The 25283-nt window shown below is 35.2% G+C and overlaps 3 protein-coding genes, 1 long non-coding RNA gene and 1 other non-coding gene across 14 annotated transcripts; 1 reads left to right on the top strand and 4 right to left on the bottom strand.

Annotated features, from left to right (window-relative positions):
* Positions 1 to 176: 176 nt before the first annotated feature.
* On the bottom strand, positions 177 to 3186 carry LOC149512511 (uncharacterized). The gene is made up of 4 exons (XR_016331913.1): positions 3111 to 3186; positions 2553 to 2580; positions 1600 to 1674; positions 177 to 548 (listed from the first exon to the last, which is right to left on the bottom strand). It is a non-coding gene; the product is annotated as an uncharacterized LOC149512511 (long non-coding RNA).
* Positions 3187 to 5182: 1996 nt separating this feature from the next.
* TRNAY-GUA (transfer RNA tyrosine (anticodon GUA)) lies at positions 5183 to 5275 on the bottom strand. The gene is made up of 2 exons: positions 5239 to 5275; positions 5183 to 5218 (listed from the first exon to the last, which is right to left on the bottom strand). It is a non-coding gene; the product is annotated as a tRNA-Tyr (tRNA).
* Positions 5276 to 5641: 366 nt separating this feature from the next.
* LOC111307855 (O-fucosyltransferase 1-like) lies at positions 5642 to 11738 on the top strand. Of its 4 annotated transcripts, none has more exons than XR_002692214.2 (10): positions 5643 to 5951; positions 6031 to 6187; positions 7091 to 7169; positions 7270 to 7340; positions 7586 to 7674; positions 8859 to 8982; positions 9100 to 9383; positions 10018 to 10147; positions 10274 to 10978; positions 11077 to 11738. XR_002692214.2 is itself a non-coding variant. In XM_022906149.2 (9 exons), the coding sequence occupies exons 1-9, from the start codon at positions 5944 to 5946 to the stop codon at positions 10889 to 10891; spliced, it is 1560 nt and encodes a 519-aa protein (XP_022761884.2). In that variant the 5' UTR covers positions 5642 to 5943; the 3' UTR covers positions 10892 to 11738. The 4 variants fall into 4 exon arrangements, 1 of the variants encoding a protein (XP_022761884.2); XR_002692215.2 differs by having other exon boundaries at positions 11088 to 11738; XR_002692216.2 differs by having other exon boundaries at positions 11235 to 11738.
* A 919-nt stretch (positions 11739 to 12657) lies between these two features.
* LOC111307858 (uncharacterized) lies at positions 12658 to 17533 on the bottom strand. 3 transcript variants are annotated; one of them, XM_022906156.2, is made up of 9 exons: positions 16957 to 17533; positions 16791 to 16883; positions 16516 to 16620; positions 15896 to 16048; positions 15301 to 15399; positions 15054 to 15182; positions 13944 to 14051; positions 13612 to 13728; positions 12658 to 13024 (listed from the first exon to the last, which is right to left on the bottom strand). In XM_022906156.2, the coding sequence occupies exons 1-9, from the start codon at positions 17287 to 17289 to the stop codon at positions 12860 to 12862; spliced, it is 1302 nt and encodes a 433-aa protein (XP_022761891.1). In that variant the 5' UTR covers positions 17290 to 17533; the 3' UTR covers positions 12658 to 12859. The 3 variants fall into 3 exon arrangements, with proteins under 3 accessions (XP_022761891.1, XP_022761890.1, XP_022761893.1); XM_022906155.2 differs by having other exon boundaries at positions 13944 to 14123; positions 16957 to 17530; XM_022906158.2 differs by lacking the exon at positions 15896 to 16048 and having other exon boundaries at positions 13944 to 14123; positions 16957 to 17530.
* A 1060-nt stretch (positions 17534 to 18593) lies between these two features.
* On the bottom strand, positions 18594 to 22385 carry LOC111307856 (pentatricopeptide repeat-containing protein At1g04840-like). Of its 5 annotated transcripts, none has more exons than XM_089751877.1 (4): positions 21031 to 22385; positions 20114 to 20950; positions 19118 to 19401; positions 18594 to 18881 (listed from the first exon to the last, which is right to left on the bottom strand). In XM_089751877.1, exons 1-2 carry the CDS (start codon positions 22382 to 22384, stop codon positions 20118 to 20120), a joined length of 2187 nt encoding a protein of 728 aa, XP_089608003.1. In that variant the 5' UTR covers position 22385; the 3' UTR covers positions 18594 to 18881; positions 19118 to 19401; positions 20114 to 20117. The 5 variants fall into 5 exon arrangements, with proteins under 5 accessions (XP_089608003.1, XP_089608000.1, XP_089607999.1 ...); XM_089751874.1 differs by having other exon boundaries at positions 19118 to 19447; positions 21031 to 22384; XM_089751873.1 differs by having other exon boundaries at positions 19118 to 19469; positions 21031 to 22384.
* Positions 22386 to 25283: the final 2898 nt, after the last annotated feature.

Below are 25283 nucleotides of genomic sequence, written 5' to 3' on the forward strand. Positions count from 1 at the left end.
TCAAGGGCTCCCATTTTTTTTCTTTCGATTAAATGATAGGAGTGAAAGATAACCCCCTTGCATTCCATAAATATATATATATATATATATATGAAACCTTTATATTAAAATCTTAGATTCGAATGGTTGAAATATATCATAATGATAGTAACACACATTTTGCTAAATTTTCCCAGAAATAAGAACGCTCAACTTACCAAATTCCAGTCTGTCGGTTCCATACTTTCAAAAATTCTACAGATGTTGTACATTAACATGGTACATATATGAACATAAAGCATGTAATGAAGGAATTCGTCTTGTTTGATCTATATGCTTGACAATGACTACTGATTGAAGAAGGATTACAATCTTGGCAAATGCAGCTTATGGCCAAATCATGGACTCTCACATCTATGTGTTGTTCTAAAGGATTTGCCGGAGCCAAATTCATTCAGATGTAATAAATCTTCAAAATGTTAGATAAATTGCTTCAAAAACTCTGTAGCCACCTGCCTCTCCCGTGTATTCACGAACATTTTCAATTCACTTATCTCTTCATCTATATCCTGAGATTTAGCCAAGAAATTGTTTCAAGGGTAATCAATATAAACATGCTACATGGAATGACAAGGATATGCAACAGACAAAAGATAGGAGTTAGAACTTATAAAGTTGAACCTAAACCCTAAACTCTAAATGTGTTTATACAGTAATAAGTAGAATAGTGCTAGGCCAGGAATCAATTTATTTAAAACCCATCCAGCAAATCAGGCCCTGCATGGAGCTGTATGGAAATAGAAGATTCATCCATGATGAAAACGTTGACAAGCATTTTGGTTCTAAGGTCAGTTCTAATAGAAGAAAAGCCAGAAATTATAGTTAAATTCAGTTTTGGATGGCAAAACAGTGTCCATAAATCAGAAGATATGTACCGGAGTTCAATGGCAGCTAAGAGTAAAGATTTAGGTTTGTTTCTTAAGGGAAGATGTAAGGGGGTTTATAGAGGGCTTAGCACTAATACGGTTTTGCTAAAAATGAGTTTTAGAATTGAGGGATGTGGTATCAAATCTAATTATCATATATTTAAATCAGTTGGTAATATAGAGGAAGAAAAGTTGAGGAATAGGTAAGGATGATACAAAAACATATTGAGCTTGAATTCTAGGTACAAATTGAGTAGAGAAGAGAAGACATAATCCTATGACATGAGCAGTTCAGATTGTTGAACAACAGATTCCTGTTTTTATATTAAATGACTAGGAGAAGAAAAATAGGAGATATTTCCTCCCAAATAGTTTGTCTCAACCTGGAAGAAAATTTCTCTCTGGTAACACAACACATAGATTTCGATGGTTGAACCAAGTAGAAACTGAAATCATCCACAAATGTGGACTGACAACCCAGGGCAATAGAACATACCAATTAATTTGGGGGGAAAAAAAAGAAAAAGGGGCCAAATGGTTTATCTTAAATAGAAGATACCCATCAGCATCATGCATGTGATGCTGTTTATTTAATCTAAAAGCAAGAAAAACATTCAAACAAAACAGATCCTCTTTGCAGCAATTACCTCTGCCAGACAAAAGAAACATCCAGGGAAAGGTTATTTATATTCACCTTGAGGCTTATCTGGACTGAATTGATAGATGTTTCTATTAAGCATTTTTCAGCCTCATTTCGACATATCAAAAGCTGCAATGGCAAATTGTCATATTGAAAAGATCCATGACCAGTAACATAAAAAAGTTTAAAAGGGGAGAACTGAACAACTAACTAGCCATTTTCTAATTTTACCAATTAAATCACATAAAATCATGTCTACCGGAAACCATAAAATCACACATTTACTGGCACATATGCATGTATCTTGACGTTACACCCCATCACTGGATTGCATGATGAAAGGTGTCTGTGGCAAATGTCAAGTGCGGAGGCTTACTTGAGACGTAACCCTTGATTTAGTAATGTAAAACTCCTATGGGTTCATAATTTTTAAAAAAATGCAAAATCCAGGCTTAGTTTGTCCAAGTTACATTTTTCAATCCTCCAAGCTCAAAAACAACTTGTTAGAAGTACCTAAAGAAATTAAGTGATTGACAGAAAAAAACACAAATTCCATGCTAGGTGGATTCATGTCTCATACCTTCTGCATGCAGAGCCCAAAGTAGCCTAAAAATTTAACAGTGACAAAATGCAGAAAACACATAATAAGGCTCCATTTCATTGTTGCTTTTGCTACCTGCTTTATATTGTTTGTTTTTGCTTCTTTACTAGTAGTGTTTCCTTTTGCTTCCTTGCAATTTTCATTTGTTATAAAGCGAAAGCAAATGGTAAAAAAGAGGATCATCCTGGAGTAAAGATGAGCAAAGAATTAAAATGAAACACCAAATAGGGTATACTTTTCATATCAAAGTAAAGGCATGCATTTTTATCCAAAGATTAAAAATTTTTAATTTCTCCATTCTTCAATAATATATATATATATATATATATAAGACATAACAATTTTAGGTTAAAAAAAGAAGGAATAATATTCTGATGTCTCTTTAAGTCAAGAAGATGACTCATACAGGATTTAGCAGAAGTTCAGGGCTTGTCCTGCAAAATATGAAAAAGAAAAATATTGAAAAGTTTGTCCAGAAGCGTAGAATGCAGTGCTGCAGGACATGAAAGTTTTCACAGTTAGATCAGAGAGGTAATTTTTCCACTTTGATTGTTAGCATATATAATATTACCTGAGCTTAAAATATTTCAATCAAATTATAAAGTTTTTCACTAAATTTCTTTTGAGGTATCATTCAGTACACTTGCGAACTGGTTATCAAAATGGAGATAGTATCATATGAATTACTATCAAGTCATGCATAAATGAGCAGATCAAAAGCTTCAAATGCTTAAAATATCTTGTAAAATAAATAAAGAAACAAAGATGAGGAGTGGAAACCATTAATATGCTTGGCAAATGTCCATGCAGTCCCCTTGCTGAAAATTTTGTTGCAGAAAAGAAGAAACTAGAATTTTCCAAAGAGGCCAGTGTCTTGGGGAGGCGAGGGAACACTGCAGTCTAAAGAAAAAGATGAGATAAGAGAGTTGCAAGAACAGAACAACATGATAAAAGGCTTGTATACATGAATGGCCTCAAAGACTTGATGCAATGCCTGCATCTCAGAATTTGAAAATCATCCCAAAAGGACCAGAGAGCTTATTTAGCTAGCATGAATAAAAAATAACTGGAGCTCCTACACCATGATAGTAGTACTAGTTTTTTTTAAAAAAAGTAAAAAAAAAAAATAAAATCTATGAATGGCAAATTCAACCAAGACCTTGTCAATTCGAGGAAGAACTTGCCAATTAAATCTAAAAGCATAACTAACAAGCCAAATCAGTTAAGACTGGTCTATGATAATTATAGAATGATAACACAATTCCACACCAACAAGACAATGCAAGAAGCAACAATTATTTGCGTTTCTTATTAATTTTTCCACACCTTGTTAGTTCTTTGATCACTTTCTTTTCATTTACTTATCCAATCAGAATATGTCAAATTCTAAAATAAGAAATTAGAGATGAAACTGAAATGAATATACATACTTTAGTTAACTTCTGGCTTATTATGCCTCTCAACTAGGAAAATTCTGCAAACAGCCTGCGAATAAGAGAGTAAGATTTAATGAGCATATATATCACGTAAAAAGAATTTTGACAAACGAAAGTCTTTCCCAGGCCAACACATTTAATTGAAATACGTCTTTCATTACGGATATAGTTATTCAAAGGAAAACCACAGTTTGTAAAGATTAATAACACCAAGTAACTAAAGTCAAGATAAATTATCAGAATAGGCGAAAAAGACATCCAAAAGCATTAGAACAACTAAAAGATTTTCAAATTATTAACCAAAAATAATCTAGAACACAAATATAGGTTGGCATAGCTTTGAAATTTGTGAAGATGTAGAAACTGCACGCATGCATTGAAAATCTTAGGACAAACCTCCTCCTCTATCCATTATCCACCCTCAGAAAGACTTTGAAGATCCGATAGTTGTGAATCAAAAGAGCTCCCAATGAACCATATTAGTCATTGGCAGCCATTATCCTCCCTCAGAAAGACTACGAAGATCCGACAGTTGTGAATCAAAGAGCTCCCAACGAACCATATTAGTCGTTGGCAGCAACAAATTTATCCATCATTTTCTAAACTAATATTTGGAAACATGACAAACATCTTATACATCTCTAACCATTCCCAATTCTGTTTAGTGATTACATTAAATCCTCAGCTCTTAATCACAGCATGATGCCAAACAAAAATCCAATGACTATATCTCCTTTTCCAAGCCATTCCAACAGCCACAAATACGAAATCTAACACGAAAATCATATGACCCTTCAAATTCAATCAGATAACAATCACAAAATCTATTCAAACAAATTCAGAAGAATCAAAACTTAAATTTCAACCATTACTATTTTTCTATGGATACTCAGTAGGAATTAATTAAATTCAGATTAAAGCTTTTGAGTTTGCATAACTGGAGACACATGGCAGCCTCAGGAGCGTTCCCTATGCAAGTCAAATACAGCCTCAATGTGTTTGCCTATATTTTTTTGTATACATTCAGTAAGAAGAATTACTAAAAAGATTCATTAAGCCTATGGAATAAAATACATAATCTATTCCAATATACAGTTAATTACATTTAAAAAAAAGCCTAAAAAAGACAAAAATCAAGCAATTGGATCCAAGACAATAAAAAAAATTCAAGGAAAACACAGACAAAAAAAAAAAAAAGAAACTGATCTTTTTCTTCTTCTATAAGAAAAGTAAAACGTAATGTAATTGAGCTACTACTTACTGAGATCCGGAGCTTAGTTATTGATTTTTGTTTACTTTCTAGGCAACCAAACAGAGTTGAAGTAAAGAAAGGTAAAATTCGGTGTTCTTACCATTTTTTTTTCTTTTTCGTGGATTTAAGCAGCTGATGATAAAACGAAACGACTTTTTAACTGGTTGTTTGTAGTTGAATTTGGCGTTGCTTTGAGTCTTTGACTGAATGTTTGTTTTGCTGAATGCATTAACGAAGAAAATTTTGTTTTGCCAATGAAATCTTCCTCTCCTTTGAGAAAACAATATAACCAAAATTGCAAAATATATATATATATATATATATATATATATAGATAGGATTAAAAAATCCGACCTGCCGGATTCGAACCAGCGACCTAAGGATTAGCTGTGGGTTTTAACCAACTACAGTCCTCCGCTCTACCAACTGAGCTAAGGTCGGCTTGTTGAAGAGGGGCTTACATATTTTATTTATTGTTCAAAGATGCATGTTAATTTCAAGTTGTTTCATTTTTTCTATACATAAAAAAAAGGAGTATATAAATTCCAAAAATTTATGGCAATGAAGTATAAATTTAAAATTTTTTTTCCCTTTTTATTCATCTATGCTTTCAAGTCTTCCTTTGATTGGATGGCTTCCAAAAAAGATGGAAGAAAAAAAAAAAACCTTCAACTTTACATTTTTAGAACTTGGATATGGTTAAAAAAATTGAATTAAATTAAATATTTAATTTAATTAATTAATATAATAATTTCAAATAAAATTTAATAAATTTAAATTTATCGTATGTAATTTCTTCACTGATTTTATCTTCTTTTTATAAAAAAAATTGAGCATGGGAAAAAACCATACCCGGCCATTAAACGAAGCTGAAGCCCAGCCGAAGAAATGATCGCAACCCAACAACCGCCCATCACATCTTGCCCTTTTCGAAAACTACACTGCAGTTTACAACACTCTTGTTGTTATTTTATTTTTTAAATTTAAAATTTTCTTTTTTTTTACTAATTTCGCACTCTCAAATGCAGAGCAACTAAAACCCAACCCAAAACACCATAATCTCTAAAATCTTCAGATCTAGTAACACTTTTCCTTTTCCTCTCCTAATTATGCGGAGGTAAACAAACTAGTCGATTTATTTTCTTTCCTTTTCCATTGAACCAAACAGCCATTTTCTTGAAGCCTTTGTTTTGCAGGTCGGGGCAGCATAGGCAGCATGGGAAGCAAGGAGGAGGAGCAACGGGGATTTACGCCAAGCTAATGATTGCCGTTGTAGTACTTTTGATCTGCACGCTTTCGCTTTTGTTTTCGGCTACAATTAGCGGAAATCGCGGATCTCTTGAGCCTTCTGTGGTTAGTAGTAATAGCTAGAATCTGATCGTCCCGATTTCTGGATTGTGGATTTTGGTGTTTGTTTGTTTTCTGAGAAAATGCTAGGAAAAGGAAAAGAGAATTTTAAATGTAATAATGATTGTGATTCATTAGTTTTGTTATTAGTTAGAAATCTAATGAGTTAAATTGTAGTAAATTGGAGCTTCGTCGTTTTAATTTGACCTGTGGCTTAGTGATTAAATTTGCGTGTTTTGAGCTTTAACTCTGCAGTTTAATTACAATATGCGGATTGCTTTTGTTATCTGATTGTTAAGACTTAAAAGGTAGAAATGCGATTAAGATGACTTGTTTGTTGTAATTGGTAGCTAAGTTTATTGGATGAACGAGTATTTAATAATGCTAATGCTCAATAGATCCTATAGGACAATCTCTTGTTTGATTCATGTGAAAACCATTTCATTTGGTCGGTATTCGATAATCTCTTATTTGGTTTTTGTAATCTATGCATTGACCTATTAATTGCATGAAAATGCATCAAAGTAGAAATGCTTTATCTATTGCTTTAATCTGGCCTTATGCTAATTTGTATGGTGAAAGGATCATGTGGGTTAACTCCAAGAGGCTCATTTGTCAGTTTTCAAAGACTTTATGTGTTTTTATGCATGGTTCCTCTATCCAGATTTATTGATAGGCCTTTTTTACCTTCATAGGGAATGTTTTGAAATAAGCATAATATATGAGGTGCTCTGTACTCAGATATTTGTGCATGAGACTGGTTGTTATATTAATTTGAACTGCAGGCATGTGTAAGCTGAGGCTGAGCTAGTGATTAGGTTTACTCACCCTTTTCTAGTTTTAGTGGTTGGTCAACATTATTGATCAGTCTAACCTTTGACCATCCTTTCTTCTGATATGTTTATTCAGATCAATGCAGAAGAACTTTGGGAAAGTGCCAACTCTGGTGGATGGAGGCCATCATCTGCTCCACGATCTGATTGGCCCCGTAACTACTCATAACTTTCTCAAAGAAAAACAAATCTGTTCAAGTTGATTTTTGCTAAAGATGGAAGTTTCTTAGAACTCTGATTGTCATATTCTGGCAGCTCCTCCAAGGGAAACTAATGGTTATCTTCGAGTTCGTTGCAACGGTGGTCTGAATCAGCAACGCAGTGCAGTTTGTCTTGAACTTTTTCCATAAACTCTAGTCTGAAATATTCTGTTAATTGGCTTCTTCCATGAAAATTAAATGGGTGCAAGCCAGCTTGAGTTTTTATGTTTATGTTTTATTTTATATTTTTAGTGTACCTAAAAAGGCTTATGAATCATTACCTAAGTTTAAACTAGAGTTAGATTGTGGTGATAATGCTTCAATGGTGTATTTGAAATAAAATAGTAAGTTGACCTTTTTTGGTGTTCTAGATCTGTAATGCGGTTCTTGCTGCACGAATTATGAATGCAACTCTCGTACTGCCTGAGTTGGATGCCAACTCCTTTTGGCATGATGACAGGTAGTCTTGTCTTTTTGTCAATTTATTTGAAATTAACTGGTTACTCTTCTATAACAGAAGCAGAGTAATTTCATTATTATTAAAACAGATTTTAAATGGAAAATTTTCAGATAGAAGTTTAAAACTTTTATAATAATTAGTACAAACACTTAATTGGGTTGGCAATTCTAGAGTAGAATTTTAGGATATTAATTTGTCATATGCGTTTTTCCTTCCACAGTTTGAAGCCATACTTTAGTGAGGGAAATTCTGATTTCTTGCATTTGGTAGCTCAGAAAGGCTAATAGAAGATTATTAAAGTTTGTGACTGATTGTGATATTTTCCTCTGCATGGTTGTGAAGATTTTTGTATGCTGCATGGATTTAGCTTTTCTAATCTGTTTTCTGGGGCATGGGTGACTTCCTCCCTTTGGTACTCTTCCAAATGAACTTGCTATGGTTTCAGCAAGCTTGTGTTTATTTGGTTGGTCAACCTAAGTTGAGTCATCTTCATTTCAATTTATTAGAGTTAAAGTTGGCTCCTGGCTGTAGTTGAATGGAAGTTACTCAGAATTTTTTGTATTTATCATCTCTTAGTTTATTGGGTGAAATGGCTACTAGACTAAGAATTCTGATCATTATTAGGAAGAGAATCACTAGCAGTTTGGAAGATCCAGCAAGAATATGTGCTTGCCCATAAAACTACAAATTTCTTGGATGACTTGAATCATTAAGTTCTAAAATTTTTTTATGTATTTTGTGGTTAAGAATATGTGTTTTATCTTTGAGGAGCTTTCTCACTGATATCTGATTGAATTCTCCATTCTTTAGTGATAATTAATGTATGATTTACTCAAGCAATCATTTTTTTTTTCTTTTGCATATTAGAAATTTTCACTAACTGATGTTTTTGAATTAGTTCTTTAATTAATATCATTTCTAGTAGAATGTTTTTCACTGTTGCTTCTCCCTAAACTTGAACCACCAGTAGGACAAAGCTCTTTAGAGATCAATTTGCTGCAAGCATATTTTATGTTTTTTTTGCTTTCGTTACAGAGCATTAATTGTTCAGCTGCCTAACAAAGAACTAGAAAGATACACGTGTATTATATGGAATGTGTTTCCCACTTCATTGAGGCCAGTTGTCTATGTTTCTGGTGGATCTTTTGCAATTAAATGTACTGATACCATCTTTATTTCTCCAGTGGTTTCCAAGGTATCTATGACGTTGAGAATTTTATCCAGACACTGAAGTATGATGTACGAATTGTGGAAAGCATACCTGCAATTCGTAAGAATGGTAAAACCAAGAAGATAAAAGCGTATCAGGTGAAATATTGGTGACAATAATTATAATTATTAATTATGCAAATAATTTTAAGTTCTTTAGAAGTTGTTGAAGCTTATGTGTTTTCTATGTTTTTGCTTCTTTCTCTATTCATTTAGCTGCGCCCCCCTAGGGATGCTCCTATCAGTTGGTATACAACAGTTGCTCTTGAGAAAATGCAGGAACATGGTGCTATTTATTTAACTCCATTTTCACATCGTCTTGCTGAAGAAATAGACAATCCTGAGTATCAACGGTTGAGGTGTAGAGTTAATTATCATGCTTTAAGGTTCAAGCCAAATATTATGAAGTTAAGTGAGTCAATAGTTGATAAACTCCGTGCACAAGGTCATTTCATGTCGATACATCTTCGTTTTGAGATGGATATGCTGGCATTCGCTGGGTATATTCTTTTTCTTATCTAATTATATCTAACTTACTTCATTGTCAGCTGCCATAGGTTGTGGGGTATGCAAATCACTTTTGCTTGGGTTTTGTGTGTGAATAGCTTTAGCTGTAAGTTTAAGAAATGTAAGATATGGGTTTTTTTCTAAAACACATGAGACTGCTAGGACAGTGCGCACATAAATTTCATCTGTTGTTCAAACATTTGGATACTGTTGGTTGAAATGATTATTATTGCTTTAAAAATAGACAAATTTAGGAATTTTGTTCTATAACCATGTACAATCTGTTAAGTTTTATGCTAAGGATGAAGAAATTCTGGTCAATAGTTCTGCAAAGTAATATTTTCTGTTTTAAATGCTGTGTATCCATTCCCTCCCCCCTACCCCCTTCCTTTTTCAGGCTGATGCATTTTGCTTGACGCAAGAAGAAATATCCAGTATCTTGTTCAGTGCTTTTACTGACAATTTAGAGTAATACATCCATTTTTCAGTATTTTTGGATCCATTGTGACCTATCTTATCTACTTCATGAATCCATATTATATTGACAAAAAACACATAGGTTGATGTAATATATGTTTTGATATGCATGAAGACATTAATTGTTTGATTGGCTTGAATGGTTTGCAGGTGCTTTGATATATTTAACCCAGAAGAGCAAAGTATATTGAAGAAGTATAGAAAGGAAAATTTTGCAGAGAAAAGACTTGTCTACGAAGAAAGAAGGGCCATTGGGAAATGCCCACTAACTCCAGAGGAGGTAGCATATCTTGTTAATCATTCCTCCAATGGTTTCTCTCTCTTTCTCTCTCTACTTACACAGAGAGTGGCAAGAGAGAGATGGTGCTTATATATATATTTATTTATATTACTGTTTGAACTGCAGGTTGGTCTTGTCTTGCATGCTATGGGATTTGACAATTCTACCCGGATATACCTAGCTGCTGGTGAATTATTTGGTGGTGAGCGTTTCATGAAACCATTTCGAGCTCTTTTCCCTCGCCTTGAGAATCACAGTTCTGTAGACTCTTTGGAGGAACTAGCCACAAACTCCCAGGGTTTGTTGGGTTCTGCTGTTGATTACATGGTCTGTCTTCTTTCTGACATTTTTATGCCAACATATGATGGACCAAGCAACTTTGCCAACAACCTACTAGGTCACCGGCTCTATTATGGTTTTCGCACTACAATTAGACCTGACAGAAAAGGTCTTGCTCCAATATTCATTGATCGAGAGAATGGAAGGACTGCTGGTTTTGAGCAAGCTGTTAGGCGTGTCATGCTTAAAACAAACTTTGGTAGACCTCACAAGCGGGTGCCACCTGAATCTTTTTATACAAATTCTTGGCCAGAATGCTTCTGTCAAGTGTCACCTAAAAATCCTGCTGACAAATGCCCACCAGATAATGTTTTGGAAATGTTAGACAGTCGGTTGGAGAATGAAGTGACTAGTGACCTTGAAGCCTTGGTGGAAAAAAATTTGACAAGTAGGACAGAAAGATGAGAATTTTGTTTGACTTTTGCAATGGTATATATCTTTCTAGAAACCAGAGAAAGGAATTGGCTTGTCTGGCCTTGTTCAGCTGTTCAGGTAATCTTCATAACTGATATCTGTTTCTTAATGCAGCATTGAAGTAATTTTAGTTGGTCCATAAATAATTCCTAGAGTTTTCAATGTGTGTCTTATAGTATTTTATCAGTTTTGACAATACATCCAGGGAAAATTAAAGTGAGCACAGAAGCTAAAAAGGAAAGTTGTTCTACTTAAACCACTTTGAATAGATAGAACAGCTAATTAATTTCTGAAGACTTTCCAGGAGATGCTAAAAGATCGTTTGGTTGTGCAGGTTTTATTCTTGCAATTTGGACTACACTGACATGTCATAGGAACAAATTGACATGTCAAAGGACTACACTGACATGTCATAGGAGCACATGAACCAAGTTGAGAAGGTATTTACTACAAATGATATCATGTTTTACTACTGAACTCTAGCACTCAATTTTTCTGCCAAAGAAAAAAAAAAAAAAACCTCTGTTATTTTGTGACAACTGATTGACCTGAAAGATCTTGAGGGGAAAGAGGATGCTTCAGTCCATTGTCCTCCTGAAAGGCATAATACATTTATTAAAGAGTTGTAAGTCTTGACAACAGGTTTTAGACCTCTCTGCTACTAGCTATACTTCTATGGCTTCTGCACTTCTCCTTTCTTTACAAAGAGCATATACTAAAGAGCTGAAAGTTAGTTTCTTTCCGTTGGCTTGAATGGAAAAATCCTTGAATTAAAGTGTTGTAGGTGACAATTCTTGGTTTCAACGCCAATTCAATAAAGTCAAATGCCTTTACCATCTTTCCTTGCATAAAATATCTATCATGGAGTTAAAAGTGACAACGTCTGGTAAAACTCCAGAAGCAATCATGCTCTCCAAGAACTTTGTGGCCTGCCTTCGTTCACCAGACTTGCAATAGGTGTAAATTAGCATGGTATAAGCCACATCTCTAGGGATTTTTTCTTTTATTAAGCGAAAAGGGGGCTTTTGAACTTTGCTCAATTCATAGGTTTATTTACAATAGATTTAGGATATTCATGAAAATTACTTCTCACATCCAACGGATTTGAATTTAAACAACAAATGGAAGAGTACACTCTTCTTACCGTTCGTATCAACCATCCATTGATTACAGCATTAGGCTTTATGGCTTTAGGCCTTAAATTGAATAAAGATAATGCTTTATGCGTTGAGGCATTAAATTGAATAAAGAATTGGCTTCTTGGATCATCCCATCATTGCAAAGAGGAGCCATTAGAAAATTGAAGGTTTACACGTTTGGAGAACTCCTCTATTAACCATGTCAGCTAATAAGCTTTAGGCTTCGTCCCACTGGCTAATGCCGCAAAATCCATGAATTAAAGAACTAAAAGTAAAAACATTTGGCTTACACTTACTTGACTGAAAAAAACATCATATATATATATATATATATATATATATATAAAACTTGTATGAATCCACAACATGTTAACTCTAATGTTATGTAAACTAAACGAAAGAGTCAGTCAACTCACATTTTATGGTTCTATCTCCATCATTCAAGAATTGAACATGAAACCTCTGAATTTATGATTCAAGTTCTAACAGTTGACAAATTATTTTTATACATTAAATTTATACTAAATAAGATTTTCATAAAACCACCACTGTCTCAAAATAAGAAGTAAATGTAACGTTTCAAAAACAAAATCTTTCACCGCAAAATCAAATCCTGAATAAAACAAATACGACATAACTTTACTTCCAGAAAACAATGTAATGAAACAGAAATAGAGAGAAATGTTCTCCCCGCATGTTAGCTGTAACTCCCAACCAATTTACACCCACCAATTTACAATCACTATTTTTTCTGAAACCAAAGGAAAAGGGTCAAAGGGGGACAAAAGATGAAAAGAGACAATTGCGTGGTTAATAAGCTTTAGCCCGAGGCTTGTGTGCGCAACTTGTTTGCAACATAGAGCAAATGGCTGATATTTGTTGAGGGATAGCTTTGGAGTAGCTTAAGATTGGAAGTAAAATCCCCGGCTAGCAGGCGCCTTCGAACGAGAATCAGCATCGCACAGCACACTCGAAGCAATGTCTCCTGCAAGTACATGTATGTTTGCTTTAGAATAACTAGTAAACATCCCAAGCTTCTGTAATCAAGTGTATTTGACCAATGTAACTTTAAATCAATGTAAACCTGAGGTACCATGTAAACAGTCAAGAGTCTAATTACCAAATTAGGTACATTTGGAAGCCATCAGCCCAACAACATTCAAACCAATTTCAAAAGACTAACCATTCCTTAGAGCCAACACTTCAAATATCGTCACAGGATTGTCATCATAAATATATAGCCAAAAACATATACTAATTTAAATATATCAAAATAATCATACAAATGCATAATACCATTGCATAAGTTGGATCATGAAATAAATCACATGATGAAAGTTCATGTCCTAGCTGCACTATCCCGGAAGTAAATCTAGATATATGGCTAACCACCCCTTGACATGGCAGTAGCCAGCAACTTATCGCACACACCCAGGCATCACTCATCTTCTCCCTCTAATTTCCCCAATGACTTAAATAAAAACAATAATAATTGGAATACTTTGTCCAATAAGCTGCTAACAAACTTCAAGTAAAGATCTAGAGAGGGAGAGGTTAAAATTGCAATCATACCAGAGGACCTTCAGGGTCACTTAGAAGCGTGTCCCAGATGTGAAGGCTGTCTGCAAAATTGAATTCCTGTGTCAAGAGTAGAGTAATCCACCTAAATGCGTAAAACTGGGGGTTAACCTGTGATATTTACACACAGAAGTTAGCATTTAAGTGAACTAATTTCCGTGGCAAGAAGGGAAGAAAGGACGGGGGAAAGGGGGATGGAATTGTACAGGAGGTGGGGTTAGTGATAAGAGGCAAGCATGAGTCAGGAAACAAAATATGACAAGAAACATATGGAAAGATGGGACCTATTTACTACAAGAAGTTTAAATTTTGCAATGATATCTTACTTTAGTTGTGACCTCTAAATGACGCCAAAGCTCTTCATCATGCTCCTTCAGAAGCTGTGACAACCTCGTAATTGTGGAACGAATACCCACATTGCTGTTGTCAAGTTGCTGGCAGAAATGATCACGGAATCCACTCAGTAACTCAACGAAACAAAAGAATGTGTCGGCTTCAGCAGCAGCCTGCAAGACTTAAATATGGAAAATGATGAAAAAAATAATAAAGCATAGCAAAACATTACTCTTAACCATACTTTGATCATAATAACAAAGGAATTCATCTAAGTTATTTTTGCAATGGTTATTGGCCATGTAATTGGTCTATGGCTATCTGTTGACATATATACTCCAGATGGTTTTGTGCACATACAAATTTCTGACTTACATGTGTCAACTAAGTCAAAAATGATAAAAGAACATCAACATATTTTGTTTTCCACAAGCAACATATCTATTTGAAAGTTCTCTCCATGAGTTTTTGGGGACAAGAAAATGGTGGCAATGGAGTTGCAGACAGAAATAACAAGAAAGAAACTGGCAAGCTAGCTTGCCGAGAACTTAAATGGATGAAAGAAATGTATGTCTCAAAGCTGAGCAAAGAGGGAGGTTCCAGATGCAAAACACCCTTTTTTGGTTCCAGCAACAACTTTACACTGAGAAAAAATTAATCCAAATAATAGAGCCAAGGATATTTACTTTAATGATTCAAACCAGGAAGCTTGGACATCCTGAGCTGTAAAGACTCCTCATCGCACATCTAAACGTTCATTTTCTCAGTCCTTCATTTTTGAGAATATTTTCTTGTTTATAACTTTCTCTAAAACTTGCTTCCATATTCAATACGTAAAATTCAAAACAATCACTGCAGCTTTGTATGTTGTGTTTCTTTTTTTGCAAAAAAAAAAAAAAGTGGCACCCACAAGAACAACACAAACACAAAGGTACAAATGGCAATGATACCAAACAGACACTGAATCATGTTCTTTATACCTTAATAAATTATTCTATTTAGATAATGTTGCCAAAAGTGTGAGATATTGTTAAAAACAAAATATAAGCATGTTAGAGATTTTAATACAAAAAAACCGTATTGGGAAGATAATGAGATCTCACCGCCATTTCCTCATCAGGGTCATTTCTGAATACATAAAATAGAGGTGCCAAGATTTCATTCATCCCTTGAACATATCTTATACCTGGATTTAACTTGGCAAATACAATTAATATGTTTCTCAGTGCATCCTGAATAAGCAAGGTATATATAAGTCAGAAATGAATCCAATTCATATGAAAACTCAATTCAAAAAGAGTGCAACAATAAAATTGCATGACAGAATAAAAGAATGAAGAAGATATATGCCTGATTAGATTTTGCAAGCTGCGAATCCCCAGAGAAGAAGTGCATGTCAGGATGAGTGCGCTTCACATCTCGGTCAATCTGTTCTATGATTTCTGAGTCCTATGAATATACCCCACAAAAAAGTTTTGAGATCAATAAAAACTATGCTTATAAGTTATAAGTAAAATGCTTATTAAAATCCACTCACTTAAGCCCTTCTATCTAGAACTTCAAAAGAAGAAATTTCAAATAATTGGGCTCATCAACAACATGACTAAGAAGGCCAAGCAAACAAAGGGGAAAAGCCTGTTTTCTGAATGCTAGTAAAATCAGGAAAACTGTAAGTACTAGAGATTACAAAAGTCAATGACAGATTCTATTAATAATTGACAATCAGAACTCCCCTACATTGCTGTCATGTATACATTACTATAAAAACACAAATAATACTCAGCTCATGTACTCTCAACTAAGCATTGACCGAAAACGAGTTGGTTGAGCAGCCTGGTATTTTTTTCTCATTTGACTTTGGTTAGGACATGTTATCAATAAGAAGTTTAGATGCTGTTGTTTTTCCTTCTATGATGCTGATTTTCAAATGAGCCTAACAAGATACCTGAAAGAATTGATTCCAGATGCTACTTTTCCCAAGGCTCAAAGGATGCTCTCCATGAGTTATTTGTGATCTTGACAGCATACCCCTGCTTTCAGGTTTTGACTCATCTTTGTCACAACCCATGGACTTCTCCAGCCTCCTTGTGATTTCTGACTGACTAGCCACAGAAACATTCAGAAATCCAAAACTCTTGCAGCAAAAGGAAGATAAAGACAGCAACCACACAAGATAACACTACTTTTCTGGCTGATAATGCAAAAAATGAAAAAAATTAAATAAAATAAGCATAATGCTCAAGCTAAGTCATTTTGTTGTTAGGAGAAACACAATGAACTAGAGGAGTGAAAGTAATTGCAGTACTTTACAGCCATCAAGAGAGGGCTAAACTACACTTTTCCCCTTATTAACATAGTCAGTTCCATGTTCTAGCTATCTACCAATATCAGTTTTGTTTCAAATCTTATCCACTTCATGCTTTAAAAATACTGCTAAAATTTTACATTAGCATTAACTAAAGAAACCAATCTCATCATACTTACTTGAACTTAATGTACAAAGTCATAGAAATGCACTCAGTCATCCACTATTTTAACAAGCAAAAGATAAAGAAAAAGACTTACAGGATTCATTAAGAGCTCTTCCTTAAAATGCCTGTACTGAGACCTTTTCTTAGGTAATTCACACAACCACTGCCCACGATCAGGCGGTAAATACCCTAATAACAACTGCCACAACAACCAAACAACCACTATCTCAGTATAATTAAAAACAAAAAGACAAATTTGAAATACATCAAACAAAACAATTCATTCGATCCAAAGACTAGAAATACGGAATTTCCATATTTTTCAAATTTCTCATCAACCAAACCGCAAAAAGGAAAAAAGGCAACAACCTTCCACACAGTAGACCTGATTCCTGCACCATCAGGAATCCCCTGCGAGGCAATCCTTCGCAACTCCCGCATATTTACTACTTTCTTTGATAACTGACAAAAAAAATCTAAAAATTTTAAAAAAAGAACAAGAAAATCAATTAAAAAAGGAGAATCAGTTAAAAACCTCGGCCAAGAGCTGAGCCTGGCGAGAGATATCATCGGGAGAAACGGGAGAAGAACCACCGTTTTGATCATTATCATTGCTATTGTTGTTACTATTTCTATTAACTGGATCTCTGATTTCGGATTTCGGAGGAGTGGGAGTGGACTGAGGTTTTGAGACTACTGGGGGAGAAGGCACTGGAACCGGAGGCTGAACAGTCGGCTGGGAAACGGCAGCGGAGGAGGTTGTTGTGGTGGAGGTGGGAGAAGGGGAGTAGCGGTGGAGGCGATCGTCGCTGGGAGGTGTGGACCAGAGCGAACTGTTGAGCCAATCAGGTACTTTCTTCCTCACCATTTCAAGATTGGTATCGAGATTTTCTCCTTCTATAAATTAAAAATAAATTTGAGAAATTTGTAAAAATAGGTTTTGAAAATTGGGTGTGTGAAGTTGAACAATGTTTGGGGGACTGATTTCGGAGTCGAAAACTTGAAATTTTTTTTCTCTCGTTTCTTCTCTTTCCCTTCTCCTTCGTAGAGAGGTGAAACAAAAGATGGAGTGACAGCGCGGTGAGAGAGAGAAGGTCAAGGGCCAACGAGAAAATGACGAATTTCTGACCTATATGTTATAATTTTCTTAAAAATTTTTTAACATATTTAAAATACAAACCTAATTCATTATGTATTATAAATGTATCCTACTTGTGCAAAATTAAAGTATAGTAGTATTTACAATGATTGTTTTAAATTTCAAACTAAAACCTTAAATCCCTGACTCGAACAAATAAATGATAATCAAATTAAATTCAATTGAATTAAAATATTTTTTATATTATTTTCAATCTAACCTAAAATTAACACTTAAAAAAGATTCAAATTACGCTTTGAAGTTTAAAATTTATTATTGAGCCAAGTTACATTAAAAATTATATCAACAGAATTTACCTCGACTGATTACTAAGCACCTAGAGAAATCCCTTGGTTCCCACAATATGCAGACAGCTAGACAGACACTTTAATGTCTAAGCCATATGAAAAATCCAGAAACCAAAGAGTTTCATAACAAGCAAAAAGTAAGACATCCGATCCTCACATTAGCTGTTGCTTTTGAAATTATCAGGTTGTTTTATGTTTGCAGCCGCACAGACACAGAAATCATGGCCCCATGATTCTTCGGTTTTATGTAGTTTTTGACAATACAACCTTTTTATTCATCATGTTTTATATTATTACATTTCTTAAAGGAGAAGTGGGACACTGATTGGGTATGTATCAATTTTTTTTCAAAAGAAAGTGAATCTATGTTCTTTTGGTTGAGTTTTGGGTCCTTTGATGATGTAAAAGATTGCATTCATTGGTTTGGACTTTGGTTCTGCTCTAGCTTCATATCAATGATTGCCATGAGCTTCAGTGAGATTCCTACAATCTTGTTTGGTCTGTAACATAATTGAAAAAACTCCAATTTTCATGCTGTAATGCTATGGTAAATTGACAGGCTTGGGATCATCAAATCCTACGTTACTTGAACTCAGAGGAAGTGCTGGATACAAGAGTATATATCCGACATGGGTATGATCAATTTTTTTTAAGTTTACTTTCGTACCCATATCGGTTAAATATGCTTAGAATATGGATACTATACAAAAATTGAAAAGCTGAACAGAGATCAAATCCAAGTATTTTTATTATGTTTCAACTTTTAAGCTACCACAAAGATAATTGAACCTTAAATATCAAATCCTAAAAATGTTGTTTATGCTTTATCTTTGTGCTTTAACCAATTGGAAAGTGAGTAAGAGGATTATAATAATAGTACCACCGAAGAGTTGAGCCTCAATTTCACCATGGCAAGATATGAAATGCTCCAAGGCTCATTGGTTAGGGTCAGTTACAGTTGATTTAGTTGCAAGAATACTTCTTTCCACAAGGCATACTAGAGGATATGGTCACCTGCAAACAAGAGAATGACACAATTTATTTAGCCATTACATAATCAGACTTAAATATGCACCAAACATCCATTACTACCTCTTAGATGGACCCTGTTATCTTTATGAATTGATGTCATCTATTCTCAAGAACAGATTAAGTAGAGAATTTAACCCAAGATTTCCCCCTAGTATTCACTTGAAATATTAGAAAACCAATCAAGATAGATGATAACTAGAGTTAGATATAGGATTTACCCCAGTTCAAATTCACAGTTGTGGAATTTGACATGTACTTGATAATTGGAATGTGTTTGGCCGAACACGTTTTGGCGGGGCCACTCATGGTTGAACCTTCTCCTCAATGTTTTTGACTTTTTGGATGAACGTTTATTACATGATTCAGGGCCTGTCTTTCCCAATCCAAGCATTAAATTTATTTCTTGAATCTTGCTCACATACAATTTGAGTCATCCTGAAGTACCTGCATTATAGAAGGTAAACCCCAAGCTAGAAGTAGGATTACACCTTCATCTGCAGTGCTATATGTCATGGAGGAGAGGCTGAAGATTTCAAACTGTCTGCTATCTAGTATAGATCATAAAAGAAACTGGAACAAAATAAATAAATACATACATCAAAGAATAGCTACCATATAGAAGAAAAGGCATCAATGGTAATATAGAGGGACTTTAATTGCAACCATTTAGGTAAAATGAAAAACAAAAGTTCTGCAATCAATGAGATATTGAGAGATGCAGCCACCTAAACACCTGAAGAAGCCAGTAAAGAGAAAGACTGCGAAAACTGAAAGAGTAACAGGATTTGGAGAAGATGCACTTTATAAGTTGAGCATGAAACATGAAATCATTCATGTAATGAAATGTGCAAAGTTCTAAAGGTCCATTAATGTTGCTTTTAGGTTTGGACTTTAGACAAGTAGAAGGTATAACTTTGGCTGGGCCTTGACAAATGGAAGATACCAACCAAGAGAGCCATTAACCTATCACCTATGGCTATGTGTCATGACAATCCAGTAAGCACCAATTTCTTCAATTCTTTCCACAACAGACGGGAAAAATATCATGTAGTGCAGAAAAAAGTCCATAAATTACTAAGTTGGTATCGGATCAAGCATAACACATGCTACTAAACAAGTTTCTTTTTTGTGTTGTTTTAGCTTATTTAAATATACCAAGCAAAAAAAATAAAGTGTTATTGACAGCAAAGAGTATTCATGCTGCTGTTACTTACCATTTCACCAATAATCTCCACATGAGCAGGCCCCATCCTTGAAATGATGGAATCGCTTTATATCTCTCAATACTATCTCTCTTTGGATCACCTTACTAGCATATTTCATCAGAGAATGGCAATCCCCACATACTCTTAAGTTCTTCACTATCCTGATGGTTGTCCCAGGAGAAAAATGGATTAAGGCAAAAGCAAGAGCCAGTTTCTCACTGTGACTTCCCAATGCATCTTCCTTCTCTTCTTCCTCAATGTTATGAAGTACCCACCCAGTTTCGGGCATATATCCTTGTTCTCTTGCATCAGCCACTATTTCCTCTAATTTCATGTATATTTCTCTTGCATGCTTATGAGCGTAATCACCGGCTACAAAACTATGCACTTGTCCACCAACTTCAATATAACTCCACCCTGGATCCTTTTCAACAGCTCGGTTCTGCATCAACATTCTTACTCTCTCCACATCTTCCCATCTCCCAACTGCAGCATAAACATTTGACAAGAAAACATAGCTCCCTGGATGTTTAGGTTCAAGCTGAAGGAGCTTCTGTGACACTAGTTCTGCCATTTTAATATTTTTGTGAGCCCTGCAAGCACAAAAAAGTGCTCCCCATGTCACAAAATCAGGACTTTTAGGCATTCTTTCAATGAACTTCATTGCTTCATCCAGCCGGCCTGCCCTGCCTAACAAATCAACAACCAATGTATAATGCTTCATGGTTGGCTCAATGGAGTAATCAAGCCTCATGCTGTCAAAGAAGTTAAGCCCTAGATTTACTAGCCCAGAATGTGAGCATGCAGTTAAGAGGGCAAGAAAGACAACCCCATCAGGTTTTATTCCTGCAAACATGACAAGTTTGAGTTTATTCAGAAAGATTAGAATAGAAAATTAAGCTCAATAAACGCTACTAAGTCCATACCTGAAAACATCATCTTTTTGAAGCATTGGATAGCTTGCTCATAATATCCATGGATTGCCCAACCCCATATCATGACACTCCAGGTAAGAATGTCCTTCTCTTTTGTCTCGTCAAAAACCTTACTAGCAGACAGGATATTCCCACACTTCGCATACATATCAACCAAAGCAGCACCAATTGCTTTATTCAACTGAAAACCATTTCCCGAGACATAATCATGGATAAGCACTCCAGCTTCAAGTGCGCCAATTTTAGCACATGCAGAAAGAGCAGAAACAAGAGTAAGATCATTCGGCCTCAAACCGACCTGCAGCATCTCAAAAAACATTGATAAGGCCTTCTGATGATCTCCATTATGAGAAAACCCATTAACAACTGTAGTCCAAGAAACCACATCCTTCTCCTTCATTTCATCAAAAAGCTGCATTGCTTTATCCAAATCCCCATTTCTCATAAACCCATTTATCAAACAATTCCAAGACCCACTATTCTTCTCAGGCATATCCTCGAAAAGCTCCATAGCTTTCCCCAAATTTCCCATTTTACAACACCCATTAATCAACACATTCCACAACAATATACTCCCACTCTTGTTTCTCTCAGGACTTTCATCAAACACTTGCGACGCAAAACCCAATTCCTCGAGTTTTACATACATTTCCACCAATGAAACCCGAATGAATGAATCAAACTCAACCCCAGATCTGATTATTCTTCCATGAAGGATCAAACCAAGGCAACGATGACCCAAAGCTGCGACGGATTTGAGCACAAAAGGGTATGTCAACTTATCAGGGCGAACTCTATGGCTCAACATGAGAAGAAAATGGGAAATTGAGGATTGGAAATGAGAATTATCCGTTAAGCCACGGATCAGGGCGTTGAAAAGGAATATGCTTTTGTGGTGGAAATGGTTGAAAACGGAGAGGGCATATGGGATGGAATAGAGGGAAGACGAGGTGGAGATTAAGAGGGTGGTAAGGTTGGTGCTGGAAGAAAGGTTGCGGCGGAGGATTTGGGCGTGGATTTGGCGGAGTTGGAAGGTGGTTTTGGAGGATTGGATGAGAGAGGCGAAATGGGTTTTGAGAGGATCTTGGGATGATGATGAGCCATGAGAGATGGGAGGTTTTGGTTTGTTGAAAGCGGCAGAGGAGGAGGAAGAGTCGGTTTTGGCGGGAGAAGAGTTTCGTTCAAAGAGAAGACGAAGCCTTTTCATTTCAAGTGTTGGCAATAGGCTTAGTCTATTCCATGTTGTAGCTTTTGTAACACCTCTAGTAAGAATGAACCCCTTTTTTTTTAATATGTCATGCCAGTATTTTTCTTTATAGTTGGTGGCAAGGTGTGACCCTTTCATTTGTAGTCTTATAGTTGAATTCATAGGTAACAAACCAAAGGATTAAAGGAAAACAAGCCAAAAATATATAAACGTATACCTTTTTTTAAGATTGAAATTAAAGAACATTTGCTAACAGTCGCGTTGACTGTTGATTAGAGTACTACACTTTTAGTTCTAGTTACAATTTAAATCCTGACAACTTTAAATATAAAAAAGAAATTAAAGAACACTCTACAGTTTATGAATCTGTTTTCAACTTAAAGTACCCCAAAAAAAGGATTGTTTGTTGCAGAGTTCAGCTCAGATCCAGCTGAGTTCAGCACTTGCATGTCAACCTTGTTCCTTGATAGATATAGGAACTGATCCCCTTCAACTTTCTCAAACTTTCTCAAACCCACAGATCTCGAAGAACTCGATACCTCCTTTTAAAGAACCAACTCTATCCTGTTAATACAGCAGAGTGACAAACATAGACCAGAATCACAATTAGTCTGACAAATTTAATCATGAGATGTGAGCATATAAATATAAACTGTACAGAAGTTTATTGCAACTGATTCAGAAAATAAATGCCTATATGAGCAGGACAGCCTCATTAGACTAACAGAAGGGTTTCCTTCCAAAATAACCAGAAACATAACAGAGAGAGAGAGAAAGCAGTCATGCACATACTTGGTTTCAACGAAGTTTAAATCTATAGATGAAAAATCATGCATATGCTTTTGATTTCAGTGTTGAAATTAATATGTGATATGATTATAGGTTCAATTTGTTACCTGGAAAGTTTGATTATTCAGTCTAATTTTTCTAAATTTCTCCTCATCCGGATTCCTGGCCACATTTCCTATATATGTAAGCAGAGTCTGGAATGCTCTCTTCACTTTGGCATCATCGTCCTAGTCCAAACAGAAAGAAAGAAAATGTTAGGCCAAGACAATGACCTGCTGCTCAAAGGTGCTATAACTTTTTAAGTGACATGATCTTATGGCATGAAAAAAAAAAAAAAAAAACAAACAAACCTGGAGCAGATGTATGAAAAAGGAGGCAAATGATACTTCCACATAGTTGTATCAGAAGCATTTTATGTATTATTTACAACCCAATATCATCTATATCAATTTAGATCTACATAAGATGACAACAGTATAGGTTGATCTTGAGTTGATGTACAAAGTACATTATGCTGCATTCAAAGCTCCATCAAGAAGTCTTCCACGTCTTGGCCTAGTGGTTAAGAGGCATTAAGGAAGACCTGTGGGCGTGGGTTCTAACCCCGTCATCCCCCTTTCCCCACTTGTAAGGGCTTTGCCCTCCTATGAACCGAAAAAGAAAAGCTCCAACAAGAAAAATAAAGAAGGCTTTTTTTTCAATGGGATGGATAAGTGTAAGAATCGAAGATTGTCTTATCCAATGGCTAGCCTGCAATGTAGAAAAGAAGATGATGCAGCCAAACTATTCAATCAAAAATTGTCTTTCCTTCCGTCTTTTATTACTACCCAAAGCTAAGTTAAGCTGGAACAGTTGACCAAATGAACATTATTATCCATCTTTTGACTGTACTCTTTGACAGAAGGTGACCTATGCACTTATACTTGTTTCAATATGAAGGCTTCATTGAGTCGAAATCATTTACAATCTAGAACAGTATGAATTGAAAGTTGTCCTGTCTTTCTTGATATAGCTTTCAATCAGATGTTCGACATCAGCTAAACCCCTAGGCACTTCTACTTGGAATTTTGTCTAGTTTGGGAGCCACCATGTTATTCTACTACTAGCCTAAACAACATTAAGCAATATATGTACCAACAATGAATGACACAAGGGAAAAGTGCTTGAAAGTCATCAATCTAAACGATAACATGATATTGTAAGATCTCAATAAACAATGATCAAGCTTAAAAATTTTATTTACCTTGTGATTTTGCTTGAGAGATCGCAAATACTCTCGCATTTGCTCTGCCTTTGTGGCAGGCCTAATTGGCAATGAGCTCTGCAATACAGAAACAAGGAGTTGTACAATTGAATATCGTTTAAATAACGCATTCTGAAGAATACTTTCAACAAAATCTTGAATTAAAGCAACAGATACATAATTATTCAGAAAGGCCATTACCTTTTTCTCCTCCACAACAGGTGCAGAAGGTTTCACAGTGGCAGGCTCCTCTGGTGGCAGCCCAAGCCTCCGCCTTCTCTCTGCCTGAGAGACATATGTAAATTGTTTACCAAACACCAATAGGGGAATCAAGTGATGATTAATGGCCTCTTTAAATACATGTAGTAATTATCACCAGTCAAGTAAAGATGGCAACAAAGACATTGTTTCTGTTAGCTGCTAAATTTAGATTGAGTTGTTAAAACTGTTGCATGCTTGATTAACAGTGTTGGACAAAAAGGAAACTAGGAAAGAAAGAATTAGAACCTTGTCTTCTTCCAATTTCTGACGAATCTTTTCCCTAGCTCTTTTCTCTTCCTCTTTCTCTGCTTTTTGCAGGGCCAACAAACTGATAAAGCAAAATGTGAACAAAGAATAATAATCATCCAATCAAAGTTAGATTAAATCATTGCAAACACAAAATATAAATAAATATATATATATATATAGACTAGAAGACAAACCGTTTTCTCTCATTTTCTTCTTCAATACGTTTTGCTTCCAACAACTCCTTGCCCACTCGAATCCTCTCCTGAAAAAATAGAGAATTTTGTCACTGACATATGGAAAATGATTTATGACACTAGAATCATGATAAAGCATGGTTCACAAAAAGCTGAGAGAGAGAGAAAATGACAATCTAGCACACAAAAGACCAAAAAGACAGTTATGAAGGAAGATACAGGCAAGCAATAAAATAAATGTAATAGAAACAAGGGTGCTTCAAAAATGATAACCAAGAAAACTCTACAATCAGTCAATGCA

The sequence above is a fragment of the Durio zibethinus genome, chromosome 22 (genome assembly GCF_047325235.1).
Source record: "Durio zibethinus cultivar Kanyao isolate XHJ-2024 chromosome 22, ASM4732523v1, whole genome shotgun sequence".
NCBI lineage: Eukaryota > Viridiplantae > Streptophyta > Magnoliopsida > Malvales > Malvaceae > Durio > Durio zibethinus.